This window comes from Rhea pennata, chromosome 10, assembly GCF_028389875.1.
Source record: "Rhea pennata isolate bPtePen1 chromosome 10, bPtePen1.pri, whole genome shotgun sequence".
Taxonomy (NCBI): domain Eukaryota; kingdom Metazoa; phylum Chordata; class Aves; order Rheiformes; family Rheidae; genus Rhea; species Rhea pennata.
The window spans coordinates 3,759,638-3,783,989 of record NC_084672.1 but is presented as its reverse complement, the minus strand read 5'-3'; the positions used below and the strand labels follow the sequence as shown (position 1 = coordinate 3,783,989).

Genomic DNA, 24,352 nt, shown 5'->3' with positions numbered 1-24,352 from the left:
GCTCCCTCAGAGGACGCGCGGGGCGAAAAAGGCAACGGTGCTTTATTGAAGCGTGAAACGCAGAGCGCGAGGAGGTCCCGCACGGCCCTGGGGCGGCCCGCGCGCCTCCGCCCGGGCCGGAGGAGCCCCCCGCGGCAGGAGAGCCCCCCGCGAGCGTCGTCCGCCGCCGGCGGCGCTTAAGAGCCGTTGGGAACGGGGTCTTCTTCCATTTCTTCTTCCGCGTCCTCCGAGGGGCCTAGGAAAGGACACAGCGGCGTTTTCACTCCAAGCGTTCGGTTTTTTTTCCCCCCACAGGAGCGATATCAATTCTCACCCCTCTGAAGAGGGGCAGTCATCGTTCGAATGCTTCCGGTCACCTCACAACACAGTTTCAGAGCCCAGAGATTTGACTCTGTCCCTGGTCAGAAAGGCGCTTGAGCCTCTTGGGGCTCTATCAGCAAGAAGCCCTGGGTTCGGTTCAGTTCTCCCTCTTCTATCTACATATTCAACCTTATGGTTTGAATTGCACTCTGGAGGCCAGAGAGCTAGCGTGCCAATTAGAGAGTCTTTAAAGAGGTGATCCTTTGTCATTCTGACCCTCAAATTACACCAATTTGACACCAGGGTTTTTTCAGCTTCCCCATTGCCCAGCTCTTCCAACTTAACTTGCTGCTGAGATCCCATAAAGCATCAGGAAGCTACTAAGAGAGGCAGATTCTATTTGGAAGACAGAAGCAATGGAAGTGTATTGTGACCTGATTTTCGTTCTCTGCCGGGAATCTGACCGGACTGTAGCAAGCCTTTGAGTCTCTCCACTTCAGCCAAAGTTGTAGCATTTGCTATAGCAGTCTAAAAAAAAAAAAAAAAAAAAAAAAAAAAACAGACAAAAGAACAAGATGAATCTTTACATGCAATATGCCAACAATCTGTTTAGAATAAACAAAAAAAAAAGATTTTTTTTCAAGTTAAGCAAAGCTCAGCTTTTATATTGTACAAAGTTATATGAGTGATAAAGCACAAGCTTACTTCTCTCCTTATTAAATACCCTGAGATAACTCTAACCTCAGAATAAAATGTCATTGATTTCCTAAGAAACAGACACGGCGTAACAGAAGAAAAACGACAGAAGCAGCGTCTAGAACATACTGTTCTGTTGGTTTGAATAGAGCCAGGAGCTGCCAGGAAGAGCGAAATACTTGTTAAGGCAGGATCCACAATTTTTATCCTCCACTTTTGTCTGTACGTAGTGTCCTAACATATTACCTTAATTGCCTCAACATCTCCGGGGGAGGGCCCAGCTTTCTTCTTGTCAGTTAGCAAACCAGCACCTGGATTGAAGCTTCAAAGCAAAGGCATATCATTACACCCCTGGAAGAGCACGTGCTTCTCTAACTTCCAAACTAAGTTTGGAAGTATTTCATTCAATCAAGTGTAGTATCTTATCTTTGTTAACAAACTGATACAGTGAAGAACTGCCTCCTTCAGAAACACCAGCAGCTCGTCCTCACTGTCCCATTCCCCCCATCTTTTCATCTGCTCATAAAGAGAGGCAGACCTTAACTTTACGAATTAAGCAGTTGACAGAAGCCGCTCAGTTTGGATGTTGCTGAACACTCAGATTGTCTGCCGTTGTTACAAAAGCAGGGTGGATACAAACAGATCAAGCAAAATTCGGTTTCTCATTCTTAATGAATTTGATATTGTGGCAGCCTGTATTAAAGTCTACTCCAAACATTTAGCTTAAAAGAAAAAAGGTTATCTGCTGCTGTTTTAAGAACAAAAGATCACGTGTGAAATGGAAGTCCCTGCCTATTTGGCTGAGAAGAGTTTCCTGAAATGCTGACCCAGCCTGAGATAGCTGTAATCTCTTTTGCTGCTGGAGAAGCATTTTATTCATATCAATTTATTGAACTATTTCAGTTCAACAATCTATGTAGTCTAAAACACTCATAGACCTGGACTTCTTTCTACTCACAAAGTAGCGACAGTTTCATGTTACAGTTTACACAATACGTTCAAGAGATTTTTATTTAGCTACAAATTTTCAAATGCTGTTGTCAGGTACCAACTGAATTCTGACAAATTCAGCTCAGTAAAAGATTGAACAAAACACAGGATGTACCACTGTATAATAAAGAATTAAATTGAATAAGCATATGGCTGAAATAGCTTAACTAAAGGTTTTCATCTGCATTGTATCCTCCTAGTTAAAGCAGATATTTTTTGAGGGTTATATTCCGTGGCAAAGCAAAACATTTTTAGTTACCAATCAATTAGAAAAAACAAATAATGGCCACCTCTCTTCAGTAAAATAACAGAGACAAAAAAACAATTAGCAAAGTTAAGGGCTTCTGCTTGTTGACTGAAATCAATCCACCCTGACTGTATACACATTTTCACAAATATTTCTGAGATTAATTCACCACCATCCAAAAACTAGGATGCCTAGACAAGGCATTTCTGGCTGCCAAAGTTGTTAAGCCATCCTGCCAATAACTGATATTTCAGTCTAGTGCCTAATGCAGCCTAATGCCGCACAGATCAAGCAAAGTGGTGTTTCTGAAGGAGAATGCCAGTGTAAATTGTTTTTTTTTATCTTACGTTTTTGTTCTCCTGGCAATATCCTTTGCAAGCTGTGCACCCCGTTTGCCCTTGAACATTTTCTCTGCCTCCTGTCGCTCCTACAGCGATACCACACACACAAAGTTAATTCAAGAACATTGCATTTTGCAAAGCTTTGGTCTTTGCAAAGAAAGACTCTTCAGCTCATCTTCTGCAGCAAGAACTGGTACGTGGAGACCAGATTTAAGAATAAGCACACAAACAGTGTCCGAACACTGAGACTCCAGGCACACCAACCTAACGCTCTTAAAACTAAGAACTCATGACAGCCTGATGTTCCACCAGAGAGCAGAACATCATGCATCTTCTGCTGACCAACTCTTCCCCACACTAAAATCCTCATTTAAAGCATAGTGCTACGCTGCGATTTCTCATTCCTCTCTCTAGAGGTCTGTTTTTCTGCCAACAATACTGGATGCCCAGAAGAGTCAGACTAAACAATCAATGGTAGTAAATCATAATTAAAGAGACTGTATCCTTAACAGAACGCAACCGTAAAAGAAAATGAAATGCATGTTTTAGAGCCAGCTGTAATTCCTCATTTTGATACACTTTACGTCAATGGGAAAAAACTTATTGTTACCACTGAAGTTTCAAGACTGTAACAAGAAAAAAGGTCTTTATCTTGTGCCAAATCAGAAAATAGCAGACTTACTTTGAGTTTCACTTTCTGAAAATCCAGCACTCTGACCTGAGGAACTTTGTGGATTACATACAATCTGTAATGCTTCTTATTTGTTACAGGATTCCTTAATATGCTACAAAGTAAATACATTTTAATATAAGTAACTTTTATTATAATAAAGAATGTATTTATGAATTTACCTAAAATACACTAACAGGCCTTCTGCTATAAGAGATAAGAAATAACATCATTAAATATGCATAGTAACAGTGTTCTCTGACATTATGAAAACGATAGTGAAAACTTGCACTTAAAGTTTAAAATATTTTATCAATTAAGTGCATTTTGTTGCAAGATAACACAAAGAACAACCCCAAAGCATCTTTAAAAATACAAATAATGAATCCATCACATTTCCTAACCACACACCAATCAATAAAAAAATTGTACGACAGATGGGGGCTTTTTTTTGTCCCTCATGATCAATTTAATAATATTCACTGAAAAGTTCTTGCACTGAAAAGTCACATGCATTTTAGAAATAACAGTTTAAAACTTCATTTTTTATTTTTTTCAAAGGCTAAGGTTATTGCAGTGCTTGTATACCAGTTTATAGAAACGTAACATCTCCTTCTCATTGTTTTACAGTCTGACAGTAATACAAAACCTTGCCCATTAAATACTGTGTATGTAGTCTAGGGGAAATGCTGTTTATTGATTCAACTTTTAAGTATAAAGAATCTGTCCCAGCCCAGAAGAAAGGAGAGTGTTTCAGACTGAAACAAAGAGCTAGGCCAAAAGAGGAGCATAGAAAGAGTAGTTTTGCTTTTCAAGATTACTTACCTCAGATAAGTCAACGATTTAATAGTTGATAACGGATCCAGTTCACCCTACATAAATGGAAACACAGTACAAAATCAAAAATCTATTTAACAAGAGCAAGCTTCCTAAAATTCTAGCAGCCCTTACTCTGATACAGAAGCAGTAACAAAAAACAAAAACAAACAAACAAACAAACAAAAAACCCCAGTTCATTTCAAGCTTACTTTTTTGAAAACACTGGCAAATAGAGTAGTATTTGTACTACCAGATAGGACAACTGTAGTAAGTCAATAATGTTGCAAGTAATTATACTGTACAAAAATCTGATAGAGTCAACTGCCCTTAAGAGTCTTGATTCCCACTATGAAAAACATACATTCAAAATACATTTAAATAAGTAACAAAATGTGTTTCAGTCTTACAACCAAATAAATAGACAGAAAACTGTAAGCATACTAGCTATTAACTCTGTTCAAATTCTACACAAAAGACTCAGATCTGCCTAACAGTATAATAATACAGTTACCAACGAAGTTACATTCATGCTCTTTGTTACCTATTACATAATTCAAAGGGAGAATGTAAGAAATACGGTGCTTAGGATTCCTACCTTGGTGTAAATTATCTGAAATAAGTTTTAAAAGAGTATTTCATATTTGCTAAAAATCAGAAACTTTGTTTCTTCCTTCAAAACCTAGAGCTAAAAATATTTAAGTAGAAAGTAATTAAATCTCTTTCTGAAGGCTTTTACTAGAATCTCCTATCTACGTTAGAGAACAATTAGAATTACTACAATTAGTTTAACAGGAAACTCATGAAGATTTTGTAAATACTGTTCCACTCGCTGCACACCACAGATCATATTCATTAAAATAGATACGCCACAAGTACTACTAAAATAATATGATATTGTCCTAAACATAGACTCATAGAATGGTAAGGTTGGAAGGTACCAACCCTCAGCACAGCCCCGTACGGGGACTGAACCCGCGACCTTGGTGTTAGCAGCACCACGCTCTGACCAACTGAGCTAAACCTGCCCCACAGACAAAGAGGGTTAATTATAAAGATAGTATACATCCAACTTAAGTTTGTTTAGATTTGTTCAGTACTTATAGCTTACCAATTCAGCAATGTTATTGTTGGTAAGAATGAGCTCCCTGAGAGAGGGTAGGGCCTGTTCAAGTCCCTCACCAATCCGACTAGAGGAAAACAGAAAGTGAAAGTTTATTCAGGCTGAAAAGTAAGAATAGAGCAAAGATGCAAAGAAATATTATAATCTAGAGCTTCTCATTCTAGAACAACCGAGTCTGACCGGCAGAAGTTTGGGTTGGCATTGACTATAATACTTCTTCATATAAGGCTGGCAGAGAACACCAAACGTTCTCTGCCAGAGAGATGCAACACATGAGTCACGGCAGCATGCGTTTGCAGGTATCGCCGGTCTCCTTAGGAGAGCTTGATTTATTTTCGTTATTGCCTAACCATGGGGATGGTAAACAAGCCCCAAGTCTCTAATTCTGGGCAAATTCCAAGCCCTGAATCTTACCGTTCCCTCTGAAAAATGAATGCTGACCTTGGACAGATTTTTGCAATGCACGAAACAGGCAAATTGAACAGGGCTTCAACAGCGCTCGCTGCTGCTGGGTGTCGGTTCTTCCACCGAAGCAAACTGCTCTTCTACAACCACCACCGGAAGATGGACACGCACCTGGGACTCTTCGCTTCCCAAGAGCATGTTCCACTACCCACTGGCCAAAGCACAACCGCTCACCAAATCCGGTTGTTGTTCATCAGGAGAGTTTTCAGCCGTCTCAGCAAAGGGAACCCATCCAGCTTACGGATCTCGTTGTCAGAGAAGTCAATTGCATCAAACTGGTCCAGAGTGGCACCCAGGTTCTCGATAACGGGGATTTTATAGCCTGGGGAGCAAGTGCCACACAGGAGTCAGATGGTGTCCAAGAAGGGAAGTCAGCAAAGGGGCCCCCACATCCCTGGCCCCACTGGGCCCTGCCAGACCCCCATCCCCGGTCTTACTGGCCCCCACATCCCCAGGCCCCACATCCTCAGCCCCCCCCCCCCAGGCCCCACATCCCCAGCTCCCTCCAGGCTCAACATCCCCTGCCTGCCAGACCCCACATCCCCAGGCCCCTCAAGGCCCCGCATCCCCAGGCCCTTCCAGCCCCACATCCCCAGGCCCCTCCAGGCCCCACATCCCCAGGCCTGCCAGGCCCCACATCCCCGGCCCTTCCAGCCCCACATCCCCGGGCCCCGCATCCCCGACCCGCCAGGCCCCGCTGGCCCCCACGCCCCCGGCCCCGCCGGGCCCCTCTCCCGCCCCCCCCCCCGCGACAGGCCCCGCCGCGGGCCCGGCCAGGCCCGCCGGCCAGGCCCGCCGCCCGGCCCAGGCCCAGGCCCCTCCCGCCGCCCGGCCCGGCCCGGGCCCGCCGCGGCCGCCGCGCACCGCGCAGGTCGAGCTCGCGGTCGCGCACGGCGTTCGTGTACTGCGCCGCCTGCTCGATCAGCTCCGCCGTGAGCTTCACCATCCTGCCGCCGCCGCCGCCGCCACGCCGCCGCCGGCCCGCGCGCCAGCCTCGCCAGCCGAGCACCGAGCCCACGAGCGGGCAGGCTCCGCCCCCACCCAAACCACGCCCCCTCGCGCCAAACCACGCCCCCTCGCGCCAAACCACGCCCCCTCGCGCCAAACCACGCCCCCCCGCGCCGGTCTAAGGCGGGTGTTCGGGGCACGCGCGTTTCTGTGAGAGGCGTCGGGGCAGAGAGGAAGAACTCGCAGCACCTGCCACGGGGCGCTCGGGGCTCGTGCGGTGGGGAAGGCAGCGCGGTCCCGAGCCGTGTCGGACGTGGGCTGAAGGCGGATTCAGGCCCCTGGAAAGCAGGTCCCGCCCGGGACGAGGCTGCCGGAGCGCGGCCCTTCCGCCTGCAGCACCCTGGGCCACAGCGCAGCTTTCTAGCTCTAACGGGCCAGCGAGCAGCCGGGTTCTTGGCTTCGGAGGCTGTCCACGAACTCTTGATGGCCCCTTCCTTGTAATGGAAAGTCAAAACAACGATTTTTGAGATGCGTGCGCCCCACCTGCTGGCTGCAAAACAGCAGATAGCTGTGGACGTGCCCCCACAGCCAAACAGCGAACGAGGAGTCAGGCTACTCTAAGAAGTTTTTCCAAAAAACAGCTATTACAGATTTGTCACTGGCGCCAAGAGACAAGAGAGAAATGTGTTTTAATAAATTGACTAAATATGCATTTATCTTGAAGACACAGCCACTTTGATCCTTTGAGCATACTGATGTCAGAGGGACTTTAATAGCTCTGAGCAAGCACTGCAATAGTTTGGATAAATAATCTGAATTTTATTACTTTCCAAGAATGATTTCTGAGGGAGTTAGGTAGTGCCCTGGGAAACACTGGGAACTGATTTCGATGCATAAGCCAAACTGCACAGAATTTGGTCTTCTTGGCACTGTCCACCGCAGACTGTAATTCCTAAGGGCAGTGGAAGCAGGATAAAGCTGAGACTGCTGGAGATCGGTCATCTTAAATTGCATTGCTTCACCCAGTGTGTATTTTAAGTTATGCCAAAGATGTAAGGGTAAACATCTTTTTTTTAGCATTTCAGTACATCTAAATATACCACTGAACAGTATTTACAGGCAGCCACTGTGAGCCAGAGAACTGAGAGTCAAAGCTGACACAGTGCTCTTCATTCACAGCTCCCATTTCTGACTGTGTGACACAGCAACAGAATTAAAAGGATTTTTTTATAGCCTAAATAGCAGAAGGCAGCAGCATTTCATCTCACTTCTAACCTCTGGTTTGGCCCAAGACCAAGGGGAGGATGCTGGAGCAACAGAAGGAATCAGTATGTGATAAACCATCTGATTAATTCACACTTATCATCTGATAGATGTGAAGATCTAGAAGACACACAAGCTCAGAGCAGCACACCTCAGAGAGCACCTTCCCTTGTGGGAGGGTTCATTTATTTTCTTTCTTCACACTTACACAGCTCAATTCCAGATGCCCAGGGACTACCCTAGGCACCCGCCCCGATGAAACACTGCAAAACCAACAAAGTAAAAACCAAAGGGCTCCAGAGCTCCCTCACACCAGCATCTCCTCGCCTTTACCAGCTGGCAGTAGGGAGGTGGGCCCCGAGGCCACCAGCTCTGTGCTGTGACCAGGGATGTGGCAGGGCTGTGAGGGGGCCACGGATGGGTGGGAAAGGGGAGGAAAGCCTCGGCAGAGCAGCTGCCTGTGCCTACAGCCTGCAACGCTCTGTTTGGGATCCAGCCCTCCATGCACACAGCGTTCAGGGTGAAAATACAATACCAGCACCAATAGTGAAGCCATAGTAGGGTCAATTCTCATTGAGGGCCCTGGAGATCTGTGACTACGGGAGACTATTCAGGATGTGTATTTCTTCTGAAGGTGAAAGACCTTTATGAGAATAGATGTGTGAAGTTTTTGCAGATGCAGTTCATAAGCAATATTGCCCACAGATGCTCTGCGGCTGATCAGGAGCTCCGAATATGACAGCTTCCTTGTCCAGCAAAATAAAGACACGTGGTACATCACAGCCCTCGCCTGCCTCTGGTTGGGATAGTGACCACGCTGTATTTGGAAAGAGCACAGACTCATTTGTCAGGGGAGATCAATAGTTTATTAATGTAAAGGTCAGTTCACCAAAGCTCCATCTTGACTTGGTTTTGGTCCACTCAGGTTAGGACCGTTGACAGTTTGTCTCTCTCCTCTTCACCTGGCCAAGGTAAGCTCTGGTGGGCAAGCCCAGGCAGGGTGTGCATCATTGCAACCAAAACCAAGCAGGGATTATGCCAGCTCCAAAAGGAACTGGTGACAGTTTGTACTGTGAATTTCATTGGCAAAAGGTTTAACTTGTTAAAACTATTAACAATGAAAATCAGAACATGCAGCATAGGAAATAATTGTTTACATATGTCTGGTGAAAAGAGCATCTCCGCAAGGTTGGAGAGAGGCTGCAAAGAGAAGGATGTAAGACAAAAGATTCCCCGCTCCCCATACAAAAAATAATCTATGGAGAAAAACAAGGACTGTATAAGTTATTTTTTAAAAAAAATCTGTAAAACAACATAGCCAAGGATATTTTAAACACAATTATATAAACACCACCTGACATACTATTAAGAGAGAGCATGAAAAAGTTTGTTTTGTGGGAGGGTTTCGTAGTATTTAGACTTTCCTGGCTGGATCTCTGGAATATCTCCATTTGGAAATGGATGCTCAAGAAAAATCACTGCTGTGAATAGGAGGATTTTTTGAGAGTTGAGTATACCCAGCAAAAACATGGGAAGGATCACAATGCAAGATGCTGGAAGATATGAACGAGGAAACTATCTCGTTTAGCTCAGAGAGGAAGGATCTAGCTCAGTTAAGAACTTAATCAACAATTTACTAGCAGTTTCAGAAGGAAAATACATGTAGTGATAAGGCTGGGATCCCACAGGCTGATCCATGTGGACGGACCCCCCCCCCCCCCGCCCTGAGTCCACAGGACTCGTGTAGGCACAGGAGTTTTGCTTGCGTGCCCTAGCACACTGAGCAAAGCCCTGACGGACTTGCTGGGCTAACAGGCCTGCAAAGTTATTTAGATCAGCTCTCCTTTGGTCCTCAAATCTCCAGTTATTGCCCTGTTCATGGCCAGAGAGAAACAGCTAATGACTGAATCTGAAAAGGAGTCCCAGAGCTGGCTTTAGAGCACTAGTCTGGCAGACTACCCAATTCATCGTTTTACATATGTACAGAACACAGGCGCTGCTCTTTTGTAATGCGGATTTGTGTCGGTTGTCGCCTAGCAGAAGAGGCTACCGAGAGTTGATGCACAAAAGGCTCTTCCTTCGCCAACAGGTGAAGTCTCGCATCCTTTGCAGTGTGGGCTCCTGCCAGCCACTCTGAATGGGTAAATCAGCAGGATTTCTGCGAAGAACCAAGCTTGGGTACATGGATCATGCATTGGTCCCTACTCACAAGGAGAGTTTGAGAGTGTTAATATCACCGCTTACTTGGTGCCTTTTGGGACTTGACCTTTCAGAGAACGATCCACTCTCAGCTTAACATATTGCTATAGAAACACACCAACAGTGATATTAAAGCTATCAAACTTATAAGCGAATGCTTGACAGCACCATGTAAACTCTCCCGAAGCTGAAAAAATAAACTTTTGTCCTAAACATTTGGCAAAACTGGGCTGGCAGTTGGTGGAAGTCCTGGATGCAGCTGCTGAACTTTACCCAGCCATAAGACACGTCTGACAACAGAACTGCACAAACAGCTTCTTTTCACAGAGCTTGTTTGATTTCACCATCTCACAGAAAGTCTTGTCAGCTGAGAGGCCGAGGCAAGGAACAAGAGAAAATGAGAGCAGATTAACATTTTAAGTAAACAAACATTGCACGTAACAGGCAGTGCAAATCTTTCCTACGTTTGAAGAGAGAGAACTGAAGTCACTTTTTAAAGGGGCTCCTTCACATAGTTTTAATGAAGGAATAAAGAAACTTTGCAGTGAGTGGGAGAATTAGCCTCAAGACTGAAATGTAATGAAATGCAAATCCTCGCATGCATTTGAGTGGCAGGCAGATATTCACAGCTCTGCCCGGTAACCTGCTGTGCTCACCACGGCCGGAGCGCAGCTTGCTGCAGCCGTGCCCCAGAAAGCCCAGTAGCTTTAGGCCATGGAGGGAGTCCCCAGAAACCCTCATTTTTGCAACTGTGGAATAACCACAGTACTTGTGGTTATCTCGTAACTACTTACCGTTGGTGCAGGTCTCATTTGTCACACAGGAGCCGCTGAGGAGGCTGTAGCCTTCCTTACACTTGACACAATTCCCGCTGGAGCCTTCACAGGCTAAGCAGTGGTCGTCACACCTGGGGAAATAAACCCAGTGTGGTTTTGAACCAGCCCAAGCCCCTGGCCTTAGGCCACCCTAAATGGACTACCTGCCAGAATACGCCTCTGCAGGCACTGTCAAATCTAGAGCAAACCAACAATGTGGAAAACAAGGAACCTAAAATTGCAAAAGTTACTGCTGTCCTGGGAAAAACAGGCTCAGTGCGTTCCAGCTCAGCTCCTAGTCACAGCAGCCACATCCCCAAACTGCTCTCCTGTTGCAACGGCTGGGGCTTGGAGGGACAAATATGTTTTCCTCAGCAATCCCATTTAGAAAAAAAGGGCTGCAAACGGGACATGGGCTCCCCCACTGCTTGTACCTTGTTTGCCTGGAGAAAATACCCAACACAGGAATGGCAGCCGCTGCTGCACTGCCATTCCCGAAACATCTGGAGAGAAAAGCCTGGCTGCTCATTCCGCCTTGCTGGAGAGCCAGCACGGGTCAGATGAGCCAGAAAACCTTCCAGGAGGCAGGAACTGGGTTTGCTACTACCCTGCAAGACAGCATGTTCAAAGTCACCTTTCATCCTTCACTTTCATGTTCACTTTAATGAGGCTGACTTGACTCCCACTCTCCACTTACAGTGCCGAGTGCCCAAGAGTAGGAGAAAATTGCTCTCTTACAGCCTCTCTCTGTCTTCACCACGCAGCCCCCACGCGGTGCAAAGGGATGGGCTAAACACTGCTTACACAGCACCCGGGGGCAAAAGGAGCAAGCAACTCATGTTTGACATGCCTCCGGGTGCCTGAACGTGCTTGACTGAAAGCTGGGATACTTGTATAAATACCAGCGTTCCTCCTACACCTTCTAAGAGCCCCAGGACCTGGGGTTAACCCATCACACTGTAGCCTGAAGACATCTTGGCTGAACATCTCCCGTGGGGGAGAGCACAGTTTTGCTGCTCGTAAATCCATATGGGAGGGGAGCTTGTCCCTCTTCGCTCCGTTACTACCTGCCCCTGCAGAAACCGTTGAGCTGAAGGCAACACCATGCGAGCAACACTGGCGGCTGCTCCGGCTCACCCGTACCTTTTTTGGTTTGCCTAGCAATCGGCTCCAGCTGCAAGCTGTTTTCAGCATTTTTACCATCGCTGTGCTCCGTGCCTGCGCTCGCCATCCCGCCCCGCTTCGCTCCGCTCACTGGCGAAGGCGTTGCCCGCGGGACGTCGGCCGGGCCGGGAGGGTACTGTACCTCTTGCAGACTTTGTGGGGGAGCCCGTGGCTGTTGCCGGGGTAGAAGCCCTCGGGGCAGGCAGCGACGCAGCGCCACTCCGGCGCTGAGACCTCTTGGGCGCAGGCCGTGCAGTCCACCTCACCTGGCTCTGCAGGGACAGGGGAGAGGGGGGTGAGACAGGCGGCCATGGGGATGGTCACAGCGGTGCACGAGCCCAGCGAGGGCCCAGCATCCTGGTCGCCAGACCAGGAAGGGATGTGGCGGCACTGCGGTGTCCCTCGGGAAGGGACTGGGGGGCTGGAAGCGTGCCAACCTCTCTGGGAGGTCGGCTGCTGCTCTGAAGCACGCACAGGTTTTGCTCTTGCCCCCTAAACCACTCCATGGAGTGGCACAGCAGCTGCACCTGCCATCCGCTGGGAAAAGGGATGAGATGCTAAATTCAGCTGCGGAGCAGACAGAGGCAGCAAGCATACTGGAGAGGAGCTGAAATTGCCAGGAAAGCAGAGGTGCCTTTTTCTGATACAGTATGTTACAACTAGATAATAAACTGTAGTGATTAAAATGGCATTATTAGAAGCCTTCTGTGCACTGAGACTGAGAAATGTTTATGCAGGAAAAGAAGAGAAAAGGCTAGAAAAATAAATGCAGTGAAGTACCTTTACACTGACTGGAATAAGAATTAGAAAGGGAATAATTTTCTCAAGGGATTAAAAGCCAGTTCTGTTCCACACTTGCCAACAAGATCAATGAATATTTTGGATTTAGTCCTATCCAGCCATTTATGAAAAATGACATTCACCCCACTGAACAAGAATTGTCTAGAGATCACATTATCATCAGATCTACGATGATTTTGAGGGCAGATGAAAACATTAACAATGGAAAATAGCTGGACAGTCGAAAAGCAAAAAGGACAGAATGTAAAGGGAATACTGAGCAGCTTCAGAAACTGGACAGAAGTCAGTGTTGCCCAGAAACGCGCTCTCTCTTTTATAGAAACACAGTGGTACCAGCAGGTGAAAAAGGCAAAGATATTTTTAAGTTGAAGAAACTGTAGAAGGGAACAACTGGAAGGACATTGCTGACGCTGTGGTGTGTGTGCAGGGGGGCACTCTGGCCAGCGGTGGGCAGCGCCGGCAGGAGCCGACGGCATTCCAGGACAACAGTGTGCTGGTGACGGATCGGAGCAACACAAAGCTGGCCTCACTGCCCACTGCAGTGGCCAAAAGGCCGGGCAGGGACCCGTGTGGGTCTGAGCGAGGCAGCTTCCTCTACTGCTCATGCACAGCCTGTGCAACCCTTACCAGCCAGAAACAAGCAACCTCCAGCCCTGCTGCTTTTTTTTGAGGCTGCCTCTCTGCAGACCTCACAGGCTCCTGTGTCTCTTCCCAGGAGATTTGCACAGGGAGGTCAGACCCTGCTCCCTGGCAGCTCCAGGCCCCCGAGTCTCTGCAGGCGAGGTGCTGCATTGCTCTCTGTGGGGATTCGCAGCCAGGCTGGCCATAAAGCCTGGAGCATAGCAGTGGCAGCGCCTGACTTTGTTTGCCATAATCTCTCCTGGAGCGCGAAGGGACTCGGGGCAGGGAAGGCACCCGGGCAAGCAGGATGCTTTGCAGGACCCCAGAGCGGCTGCTCTCAGCCTTCTGGGAGGACGCCTGGCTGCGCGACAACTGGAGATAACACGCGTTAAATGCCTGGCATTTTTACATGCTAGAAAGCCACCTTTGATCATTTTGAATGGGTTTCACAGCCCCCTCCAAGCTTATTAAGGATTCAGATGGATAAAGGAATAAAGAATGTCTCTAATAAAAACGTAAAAACTCTCTAAAAACCTTTCCAATTTAAATATATTTCCACCACCTGGCAGCACACAGAGGAGACAGGATGGCAGCAGGCTCCCAGCCCCGGCGAACTGAACACTCCCCCCCAGCTCTCCAGCCTTTCCCCATGGCAAGGCTATTAACTGCGACAAACGCACAAAAAGCAACACAGAGCAAAGCCCTTCAGTTCAGCAGAGAGCCAGCACCGCAGGCATCGCCATGTCGGCAAGCGTCGTGCCCGCAAAGCACACGGGCTCTGGGGGGGTCTGTGTGGCAGTGCAAAGGCGCTTGCGGGTGCTGTGGGTGCCGGTGGAGGATGCCACGGGCGGACGACGTACCTGCACAGGCCGGGCATCCGGCGGGGCAGCTCTCACACCGCCGGGGCTCCCTGCTGAGGTAGGTGGTGGGCTGGCACTCCGGCACACAGCTCTCTCCCACCAGGCTGTTGGGAAAGCAGAGAGAAAATTTGCACCCAAACACACTGATACGGCTATAAATTTAATGCAGCCTGCTGCAGCTGGACCTTTGGCCGTTCTGCCCAAGATGCTCCCTCGCCTGCCCTGTGGTGCGGCTGCTCTTGCACGGTGCAGCGCCATGGCTGTGCTTCACCTGTCCTGCACCCGAGCCGGCTGCTGCTGTAACTCATGCACCTCTGCACCCTTCGACTGCCTTGCACCCAGGTTTCACACACGGGGCTGCAGCCAGTGGTTATTGCAGATTTGCAGGGGACTGCAAAGCAAGTGGGGACGTTGCCTCTTGCTCATCTGTTTCCGCTGCTGTTGTGGCTCAGGTCAGGGCTGTCGCCCTGCAGGCGCTGTGCCACGGCCATCAACAAATCCAAACAACCACGAAGAGGACGGAAAGACTCATCCGCTGTGGAACAGCACAGCCAGGCTGCCTGCTGCCTCCTCCCAGAGCAGAAGGCGTCTGAAAGCCAGCCAGCACTTCAAAAGAAAGTCCTGCCTAAGAACAAGGAACTGCTGCAGGTTCTTTAATTAAATGTTCAAGAGGAAATAGAATTATTTTTTCACATGGGCAGCCAGCCCGACTCTCCCACAGGCCTGGTGCATCATTAGGCTCTTTGGAATAAAAGGAAATTGTTTCAAATGTGCCTCCTCCGAAAAGGCTTTTAGTAAGTCTGAAGGCCCCTGGCTTTGGAGGAATTAAATCGCTCGGTTTTATTTCCTGTCATAATGATGCGCATGGAGACGCTGCTGCGCAACCCTCTACGGCCAGCTCCACGTTGGGCTGCCACGTCCCCAGGGGCAGGAGCTGTCTCCCTGCTCTGCACCGGCACAGCTCGGGTGCTGGGCTGCGCTTCCCTCAGCGGGGACCCCGCATCCCTGGGGCTCAGCAGTGCCAGTGGTTCCTGCTGTGGAAAAGAGGCTCCCGGCTGCCTCCAGGCCAGAGTCTGCTGCATCCCGGGCAGTGCTCATGTGAAATGGGCCCAACTCTGCACCCCAAAGGACACGAGGTCCCCAGAGGAAAAGTTTTGGCTGCACTCTCGCACCGAAACACTGGCCCCCGTGCGGCTTCTCCAAGTGGCAGAGACAGCAGAGAGGGAACACACTTAGCAAAGCTGCCGCGGCTGGGCCACTAGTGCTTTAACGTGACAGAGATGATTTAAAGTCCTAGCTTAAAAGGATATTGGACAATAAAAAGGAAGCATCGTATGAATTGTGCCTGAGAAGTGCCTCCACTTTTACTTTTCTGAGGGAGTAGATAATCTTCTGGCAGCAGCAATTGCCTCCCCTGCAAGAACCATGTTATTACACAGTTGCTCCAGCCCACTTTCAGCCTTTGAGCAAATCCAAATGCTACCAGATTTTACTTTCCATGTATGCCTGTGGGGGAAAAAGAGCTTCCTGCACCTGGCCCAGCCCTGTCTGTCCTGCAGCCTGTGCGATGCTGTCTGCTGCTCGTAAGCGCTGCTGGGCCCTGTGACCACAGAGGCACTGCTGGAAAGCCATTAATGCACCTGATCTTCTCAGGGAGCAAGGCAAAAAGATGCTCTTGTATGGCCCCCAGCCAGCTACTCTTGACCAGCTAGCATTAGCACGACTGAATAAGCATGTCTGGTAAAGTTTTACTAGGGAGACACGGCCCTAAGCAAAGGGCTTCTGCATTTAGAACATGCATTTTCAATCTACCTGGAATAGTTATTTATAGCATCAGCCTAGTAACAGCACTGCCAGGTAAACAAAATAATGTGCGTAGCCTGCACTGCTCCATTTGGCTGGGATTACTCTGAAAAAACTATCTGAGACTCTAGAGGAAATGTCCATTTTACAATATCCAAACATTTTTTTTCACTTTTTAAAATCCTTTTTAGATGCCCTTGCTCCTGCCTTACAAGCAACCTCAGTGAAAGGACAGTAAATTGAGCAGCACTAGGGACTGTCAAGAAGTTGAGAAGATGCAAAAATTCTAAGGAAACACAGGGGTTTGCTACTCAGCTCCTCCCAGGGCCTCAGCAGGGCAGGATTTGTCGCACCGGCAAGGCCAGGCATGCTGGGAGAGGCAGCTGGCTGCACACGGACTGCTTAGCCACAGAGCATGCATCACCCCAGGACCCCTTTCCAGCAGTAAATGACTGCTCTGGGGGCCCAGATGCCTGCTCAGGCCAGCCCCATGTCACTGCGGTGCCAGGAGCTGCTCTGCTCACAGGACGCTGAATTCAGGACACTTCCAAGCAATTTCAGTGGGTGTTGCATCAAGCCAGCCTACAAGCGAATTGCTACCTCTTTCCATTGAGATTTTAGCAAACACTGTCTTTGACCATAGCACAGCACTTGCCACATCTGCAAGCACTGTAGAAAAGGAAATGAAATTCAGACTGTGCTTGTCAGCTAAGAGATGGACATACGGTGCTACCTTTAAATTCCCAAACCTCCATTGCTTTGTGTCCCAGCTGTCATATTACTGAAGCAAGACCTAGATTTTCAGCTAATTCATCCTCTAATTTCCCATCATAGGCAGGCTCCTCACAAGTTTCCCAAATTTAAAATACAGATACAAATGCTCACGGTATAAACTTGCCTTGTGTTGGTATTTTACCTGAATCCATCTTTGCATGCAGTACATTTATCTGGTTCGCCAACACATTTTTTACAGCTTTGATGACATTTAAGACAGCGTTTCTGACCTTCCAAAAAACAAAGAGAGTCGGTGAGAATAAAATCTGGACAGTGATTTGCAAGCAGCAGTCACAGCCACAAAGCCACATGCAGTGCTGCAATCCAGCATGGTTTTAGCAGCAGCTGATCGGGAAGGAGATGCACATCCTCCACCCATCCATAACAGCCTCTGCTAGTGCAGATGACTTCCAAGTGCATGTTCAGACAACAGGAATATTCAAAAGAGGATAGAGCAAATATTATGTGACTAACACAGGCTGGCTTGGATTTTTAATGTGCTTGAGAGTCAAAAGGATGTTTCTTTTCCCCAGTGGCAGGTTAGCCCCTTGCTTCCCCAGGGCAATGAATCCAGGAGCAGCACTAATGTGGGTGAGATTTTACCCTTCAGGAGGGCTCCAGTCCAGCTTTCATTAAAGCTGAAAGGAGCCTTCAGTGGGAGCTGGATCAAGCCCTTGAACACTCAATATGGGCAAAGCTCCTCTGAATTCTGCTCTGTTGCTTGCAGAGGTGCATCTGACAGAGGCATGGGGGGAAAGCAGCGTTTCTGCTCCTGCCCACAGCTGGTTACGCTGAAGCCCACTTCTGTAATAATCTAAGCAGGCAACTGTTCTGCGCTTACTGCTTGCAGCCACAGAAGAGCACGGAGATGAATGGAAGTGCAGGAGGGGAGGAACGACACTTCTCTTGACAAAAAACGTGTCCACTTTGTACAGTGGAGAAATGTCTTCCTGATTCTCCTCTCTGTACTTTTGGTAGCATGTGGTATTTGTGCCCCATAGCTGCGGGATGATCTATGGCAAAACACCTTATCTGGATATTATTGGTATTACCTACCAGGGAGAAATGCATTTACAAGCAGCTACGATTACTAATAACAGCTTCCTCTGACTAACAGCTGTTTGCCAGCTTTGAATGCCTCTGCTCTGTACCACCCCCTGCACAAAGAGTTCTTCCTCCTCCACATACAGGTCTGGGTGTATTTGTAAGCCAGAACCCAGAAACGGAGGTGATTTCTTCAATCCATATCACTTAAAATAGAAGCAAATCCTGCATATCCTCATGCTAGTTTACAAGTGCTAAATATCCTTACGTTCCTCAGAGTAAAATCCAGGTGGGCACAGCACCACACACGTGTTCATTTCCTGGTGATGATAAAGGCTCCGCTTGCAAGCTGTGCACTGGTTTGGGCCCCTCCCGAGGCAGCTCTCACATCCCTTATAGCACCTCCGGCATCTTCTTGCACCTTTGTCGCCAAAAAACCCTGAGGGGCACGAGCTCACGCACATTCTGCAGGAAGAAACCAAGAGAAGGGTAGGAGCCCCCCATGCCTGGTCAGATGGGCAACGTCCTGCAACCAGGGAAAGCCATGGGAAAGGGATGCAGAGCGAAGACAGGTGGCACAAGGTGCCTTATGCTGTGTGTAGGTCCTGACAAAGCTCCCTTGTGTCTGCCCGTCTGTCTTGCACCCATCTGCCCCGCTCACTGGGAGGGATCGCAGGCAGCGCTAAGCTTGTACAGCTCCAGGCGTGGGGAAGGAAGGTGGTCGGGGCAAGGGGCAGAGCTCGTTTCCAAAATCTATGGAGTATTCACAGCTCATTAGGTCTGGCGTTTAGTCACCATGCTTAGTATTTATTGAAAATAAATCTTGTTTATGCAAATGTCCCTAAATTCCCCTGGCTGACAGCATCAAGGCCATGCTCACTGTACAATAATTATTCCAGTGGCCAGGTGGGAACATCTCATCACTTACAGAATTAGTACATCATTCAGAAAGTCTTCCAGCCTTAGCAGCAATTTTGTCTTATTTACTTCTTATTTATTTGTTACTTCTTGTTTACTTCTTAAGATTTAAGTTGTCTTGAATTTGTGGCTCAGTAATAAATAGCAGTGGATTCAACTTTTCAGCTAGCTGCACACCACCACCACCATTTCAGCCAGATTAGGAGTAAACTTTCCCCATGACAGTCAAAGAGATTTAAGACCCTAAAGCTGCATCTCAGAAGTCATTTGGCATCTCAGCAATCTGTCCTTTGGGCTCCTGAGCCCATTGGTGACTCTTGATGGCAAAGCCAATGTTTCTGGAAACATTTTTCCCCAAATGACTTACATTCCTAAGGTTCTCCAGAGACCTCTAGCTCTATTTGCCCCATACCATCGTATCCCAGTTTATGGTAGAAATCCCCATACCTCCTCCTATCTCTTCCCTCTATTTTCTATCTCATATACGCTGTCCTCTCCACAGTGTTGCATGACCCCTGGTGATAGGTGCTGCTCGAGAGTCTGGGGAGCGAGGGCAGGAGGACTCAAGGCCTCTGCTCAGTGTGTGCATCTGAGCACCCCGCCAGCACTTTACTGTGGCACATTTGCCCCTCGTGCCAGCACTAGCCTGTGGGAATTGAACTGAGGGCTGTCCATTAGCCTTGCACAGCCTCTAGCTTTAATTTGTCATGAGTGCTCCCGCACATCCATTATGTGGGGTCAGCTTGTAATTTGAGCAGCACATGGGGGACCTGTGGCATGCAGAGGAGTAATACGAAGGAGCCTGTTACCTGCCGCTTTTCATGCTCCCAAGACTGTAGTGGATGCAGTTCAAGCACTGGTCAGCATTGGGACCATCACATCCCTGGTCGCCACACTCAGGATGGCACAGACCTTCAAGACAGGAGAGATTTCAGCTGAACGAGCTCTTCCAAGCTCTTCTGGATTGGGCCTTGGTACAAAAGACTGCTTTAGTGCCCCTGGCTCGAGATGAGGAAGAGTGCTTGCCCACACCCGTGAGTTGGCCAGCTGCAAGGATGCTCCTAGCCCTGCCTCCGAGGATGCCTGTTTCCGGCCATGCTGCCTCCCCATCACTACGCTGGGTTCCTCAATTTAGGGAGGTGGCAGAGAGCCTTTGCCTGCCCCTCTGCCTGCCTCCAGCCCCGGACGGGCAGCCCACAGCCCACTGCAGCTGTACCGCTGCCCTCCAGGCCGCTTGCCTCCCTGCTCATTTTATCCTCCCCAGCAAACATCCCACACTGCCTTCCTTCAGCTAACCCCCCCACCTCGGGGCAAACAAACACATACACACGTGGGGGCAGCGCTGAAGGAGAATCGTGCCTTTGAAGCGATTACAAATAAGCAACATCTCAAGGGGAAAGCCACAGCAATTAAGGACCTCACACATTTGTTCTTCAGACAGCAGCAACGTCACGCTAGCAGGCTGTTAAGATATGCCACGGGCAAACATGTGGATACCACCAGTGTGCCTGTGCTTGCACAGCACCCCTGCCACCACAGCGACAGCACTGCCTGGCTGCAGCGGCACGGTCAACCCAGCAGGTCTGCCTTGGCTGGCCACCCCCGAGCGGCGCAGAGCCGAGAGGGAAAACCTCACCCCAGGCGTGCTAGGCTCAGGCTGGCGCCACTGCACCCCCAATGGCATCAGCATTAGCCTGCGTGGAGAGGGTTTGCCATTAGGAAAGGTGGCAGGATGGAGGAGGGCTCTATCCCCCTTCGGAGCAACATGGCTGCGGTGGTGAGAAGCCCAGACAGACGTTTTGTGGGAGCTTGCTGTTTCCTCGCAGCAAGGGGATGTCAGAGGGAAGGGGCAAGCTGCTTGCAAGCATGAAACCTGGAGGCGCCAGAGCTGCCAAGGCAAGCATTCTCTTGCCAGAAATGTTGTCTGCAAGAAAAGGAAGGTTGCAATAACCCCACCACCAACAGCAGCTGCTCCCCATTCCAGCACCAGTGACATCTTAGTGATGACAGCCTGCCACTGGCAGTGAGATGGATGAAATCTTTGCCTCCTGAAAGCCGATGGCAAACTTCTCACGTGGGTGAAGATTTTGGCTGCTGTTTTCTGGCTCTGCCTGTGGTTGATCCAATCCTCCTCATCCTCATTCAGACCTTGCCACTGAATCCTTCCAACTGCTCCATGACTTTTTCCTGGTGCTGTGTGAGGAGCCAGCCTTGCTGGCATTCCCCTGGGCTCCCACTGGAGCAGCCACAGGCGGCTTTGCAGCCGGTCCCGCAGCTTCTCTCACCTCCCCGCATCCAATGGGGGAGGTAGGCAGAGGATCTTTTTTTAGTCTCCAGATGTCTTCACTGCCAATTTGTGGTAGAAATGCCAGAACGGGGTGTTTTGCTAGCTTCTAATTTCACCGCTTGCCATAGTTCCTTCGGCAGCAGGCAGGTGGGGGCTGGCAACACTGGACACAGCCGGCTTTGCTCCATGCTCTGGTGCGCTTGTCCCACCCAAATCCTGCCTCCGCTCTCCTGCCGTGCACGCCGCAGCAGCAGGGAGGAGAGCCAGAGTGCTGCATCAGGCCTTCCTGCTCTCCTACCCTATACTATTTAACTGCTCGCAGCCTAGTGCCTGGCTCCTGTTAAACACATCACATCCAAACAGAAACTTGGCCAACGGGCCTAGGAATAGCAACCAGGATGCTCAGCCACAGCAAGACCTGGAGTGGTGGATTTGGGGTTCCGACACAGCACCTGCAGAACTGCGGGATTTAGCTGTGCCGTGCCGGCATGGGGAGGTCACCAGCTTCCTCCTCTTGCCAGGGGGCTTTTGTTCAAACACCCAGTGTGAGTGATCGTGACCTGTGCGCTGCATTGAGCTGTTGCTCAGCACTGAGAAAGATAGTGTAGAAAGGCACTGCAGAGGGCTGCAAGGCAACAGGGAGCACTTTTCTGTCCCAAGACCTGGAGCACCTATCCCCCGTGAACCCTCTACCGCACTTCAAACTGCCCAAGGCCTGTAGCTTGTCAAAACCTAACCAGTAGTGTATTAATACTTGTTCCCTCTCACCATGTTTTATAAGACTTCAGGAAAAAACACACTGAATTTCCTTCCCTCTCCCCAGAGTACCCCTGAGTTTTTCCTGGCTTGCATTTCTCCACCCAGTGAGTGTGTCTGCAGTAGGGCACCCCTGTGCTGCAGGAAGCACTGGCTCCAGTGGCCCTTCGGCACTTACCTGTATACTCCTCCTCCTCCTCCACAATCTCCATCTGGCTCTGGAGGAGGGCGGCCTTTGACGGCTCCATCTCCGAGGCCGAGATCTCAAGCATCCTCGAGCGGGAGTGGTGGGAGCTGAGCGTGTTGTAGGGGTGCTCGGCCGTCCCGTAGAAAATGAGACTCCATTCCTTCAGCTTCCCTGCAGTAGATGCAAAGTTAGGAGAAACTCATCACGTGTCTCCCTGCTGCTCACAACCCTCCGGAGCAAGGATGCCTCTTTCTCCTCCCTTCAGGACTAGAGACCCGGAGGACTTGCAAGTGAAGCAGTGTTTTGGGATAAATCGAGGGAGGCGGCAGCAGGAAGAGTGAGCAGCAAGAGCCTAAGGAGTGAAGGGGACATGGACCACCTCCTGGGAGGTAGGTCAGAGCTTAGCCATTTGCACAGTGATGAAGCAGCGAACAACGTAAAACCAGAAATCTTCATTAGCCCACTGAGCTCTCAGTCTGAACAAAAGCAACAGTTTAAGGTGTGTATGAGGGATTTTTTTAATGCTGTAACTCTTGTCTGATAAATCGCAGTGCCACTATATTGTTAATGCCCAAAGTACAGAGAGAGATGTTAACTTTAAAAGCTGCAACTTAAGACCTGGAGGATTATTTCTGTCTGATAAAAGTGGGCCCAGCGCACACGAGCAGATTATTTTTAGCTGTGCTCTCCACCACCAACAGAGAACCAACAACCTCTCCCCCAACATTTAAGAGGTTTATGCGCTGCCTCGCCTCAAACACAACCAGACCCAGCCAGGAAGTGGAAACATGCTGCAGGGTCCTGCTGCTGCTGGGACAGGCAGTTGCTGCACCGCAGGGCATGGGAAATACGTGCTCACCCTCCTCATCCTCCCGGCCAGGCAGGGGCTGGGTGCATCTCTGGGAGGACCTGTGATGGCCATTCTCCGCGTTTGCTGCGGCTTGAGGTCCGCGAGGGTAACCTCACGCTCGGAGAGAGCCCAGCTTGCACCCAGCCCTGGGAAGGGTGCAACCCTTGGTGGGTGGCTTTGCACGGGAGTCCTCTGCTAACCTGCGCAATGTCGGGGGAGTGATGGGGTACTCTGCCACTGGTTCATAAAATGCCGCTGCTTCTTTTCTGCACTTTTTTTTTTTCTGGTCTTAATTCCCAATCAATGCTTTGGAAAGCAAGTTATTTCAAGCCTGCAGTGCATTTGGTTTTAACTGCTAATCCCTAAATTTCCAGGAAAGGCTTAATGTTTCAAACACTCAAATATCTTGGCTCTCTTTGCCCTAAGTTTCTTTAGGCTGCACTTGGAAAGAACTGAAAGGATCCACCTGCTTAAGCATTTAAACGAGTATTGACTGTGCAGAGCCTGGAAATATTGGACAGGAAAGCTCAGGCAGTTTTAATTGGGAAGAGTTCAGCCATAAGCCTCCAGCCAGGAGAGTGAATTTACTCTAAAGCATTGGGGCGTTTTGTCACCGTGAGCAGCATGCAGCACGGCTGAGACTCTCTCAGGGAGAGGGGCCAAGCCCAGGCCTGGCTCTGCAAGGCTGACATCGGGCAAGGGGATGCCAGTGGAGACAGGGTGCGAGGGAGGGCAACCATGACCTGCCCTTCGCCAGGGCCAGGCAGCACGGGAGTCTGCAAAGTGGCCCTGGGGCCCACGGGAAAGAAGGGACAAAACTTTATGAGGCCTTATTCCCTCACAGCAGAAAGCCGAGGCATGGTCTGCTATCTGACTTCTAATACTATCAAGGGGGGGTTAATGATGGCAAGACTAAGGGTGTTTAAGGTATTTCTGCATCTGAACCAAACAGCAGCCAGAGCACAGTTTCTGAGAACACTGTCCCCTTTTGTATCAGCAGAAGGGGGAAAAAAAAAAGAAACGCCCTAACCATCATTAACAGCTTTTCGGGCCATGTAGATGTGGCAGACAGGCTAGAAATCCAGGAAAGAGCAGAACTGAAGACTCACAAGGGAAGGTGAGGCCTCCCAACCATAACATCCGAATGGCTGTAAATGTCATCTCCCCATGGGGCTGTAAATGCTGCAAGAGGAGAAAATATCTGCCGCAGCACTTTGCACAGCAGCCCTACGTGCAGCTGGCCAGCGCCTGATGCTGCCGCGCGGGAGGAGCCGGCTCGGCAGCATCCTAGTGTCAGCTCAAGATCGCAGGAGCTGTGCCCAGCACACGGGGTCCCTGGTCGAAGCGGAGAAGCGGACAACGGCCTTATTGCTGCTCCTGCTTACACGAGTGCCGCTTGCTGAGAACACTTTCC

At 49.4% G+C, this 24,352-nt stretch overlaps 2 protein-coding genes across 2 annotated transcripts in view; both read right to left on the bottom strand.

Moving 5' to 3' along the window:
* Positions 1-24: 24 nt before the first annotated feature.
* On the bottom strand, positions 25-6,647 carry SNRPA1 (small nuclear ribonucleoprotein polypeptide A'). The gene is made up of 9 exons (XM_062583636.1): positions 6,513-6,647; positions 5,823-5,970; positions 5,172-5,250; positions 4,070-4,116; positions 3,257-3,359; positions 2,581-2,660; positions 1,243-1,318; positions 735-828; positions 25-235 (listed from the first exon to the last, which is right to left on the bottom strand). Exons 1-9 carry the CDS (start codon positions 6,592-6,594, stop codon positions 177-179), a joined length of 768 nt encoding a protein of 255 aa, XP_062439620.1. The 5' UTR covers positions 6,595-6,647; the 3' UTR covers positions 25-176.
* Positions 6,648-8,702: 2,055 nt separating this feature from the next.
* Positions 8,703-24,352, bottom strand: part of PCSK6 (proprotein convertase subtilisin/kexin type 6) — a gene marked incomplete at its 5' end in the record, with an annotated part of 48,984 nt that continues 33,334 nt past the window's right edge. The window contains 8 exons of the mRNA XM_062583296.1: positions 8,703-10,425; positions 10,853-10,965; positions 12,180-12,309; positions 14,320-14,423; positions 17,039-17,126; positions 18,209-18,405; positions 19,668-19,770; positions 22,080-22,259. Coding sequence (XP_062439280.1) covers positions 10,328-10,425; positions 10,853-10,965; positions 12,180-12,309; positions 14,320-14,423; positions 17,039-17,126; positions 18,209-18,405; positions 19,668-19,770; positions 22,080-22,259 — 1,013 coding nt within the window. The remainder of the gene's footprint in view (positions 10,426-10,852; positions 10,966-12,179; positions 12,310-14,319; positions 14,424-17,038; positions 17,127-18,208; positions 18,406-19,667; positions 19,771-22,079; positions 22,260-24,352) is intronic.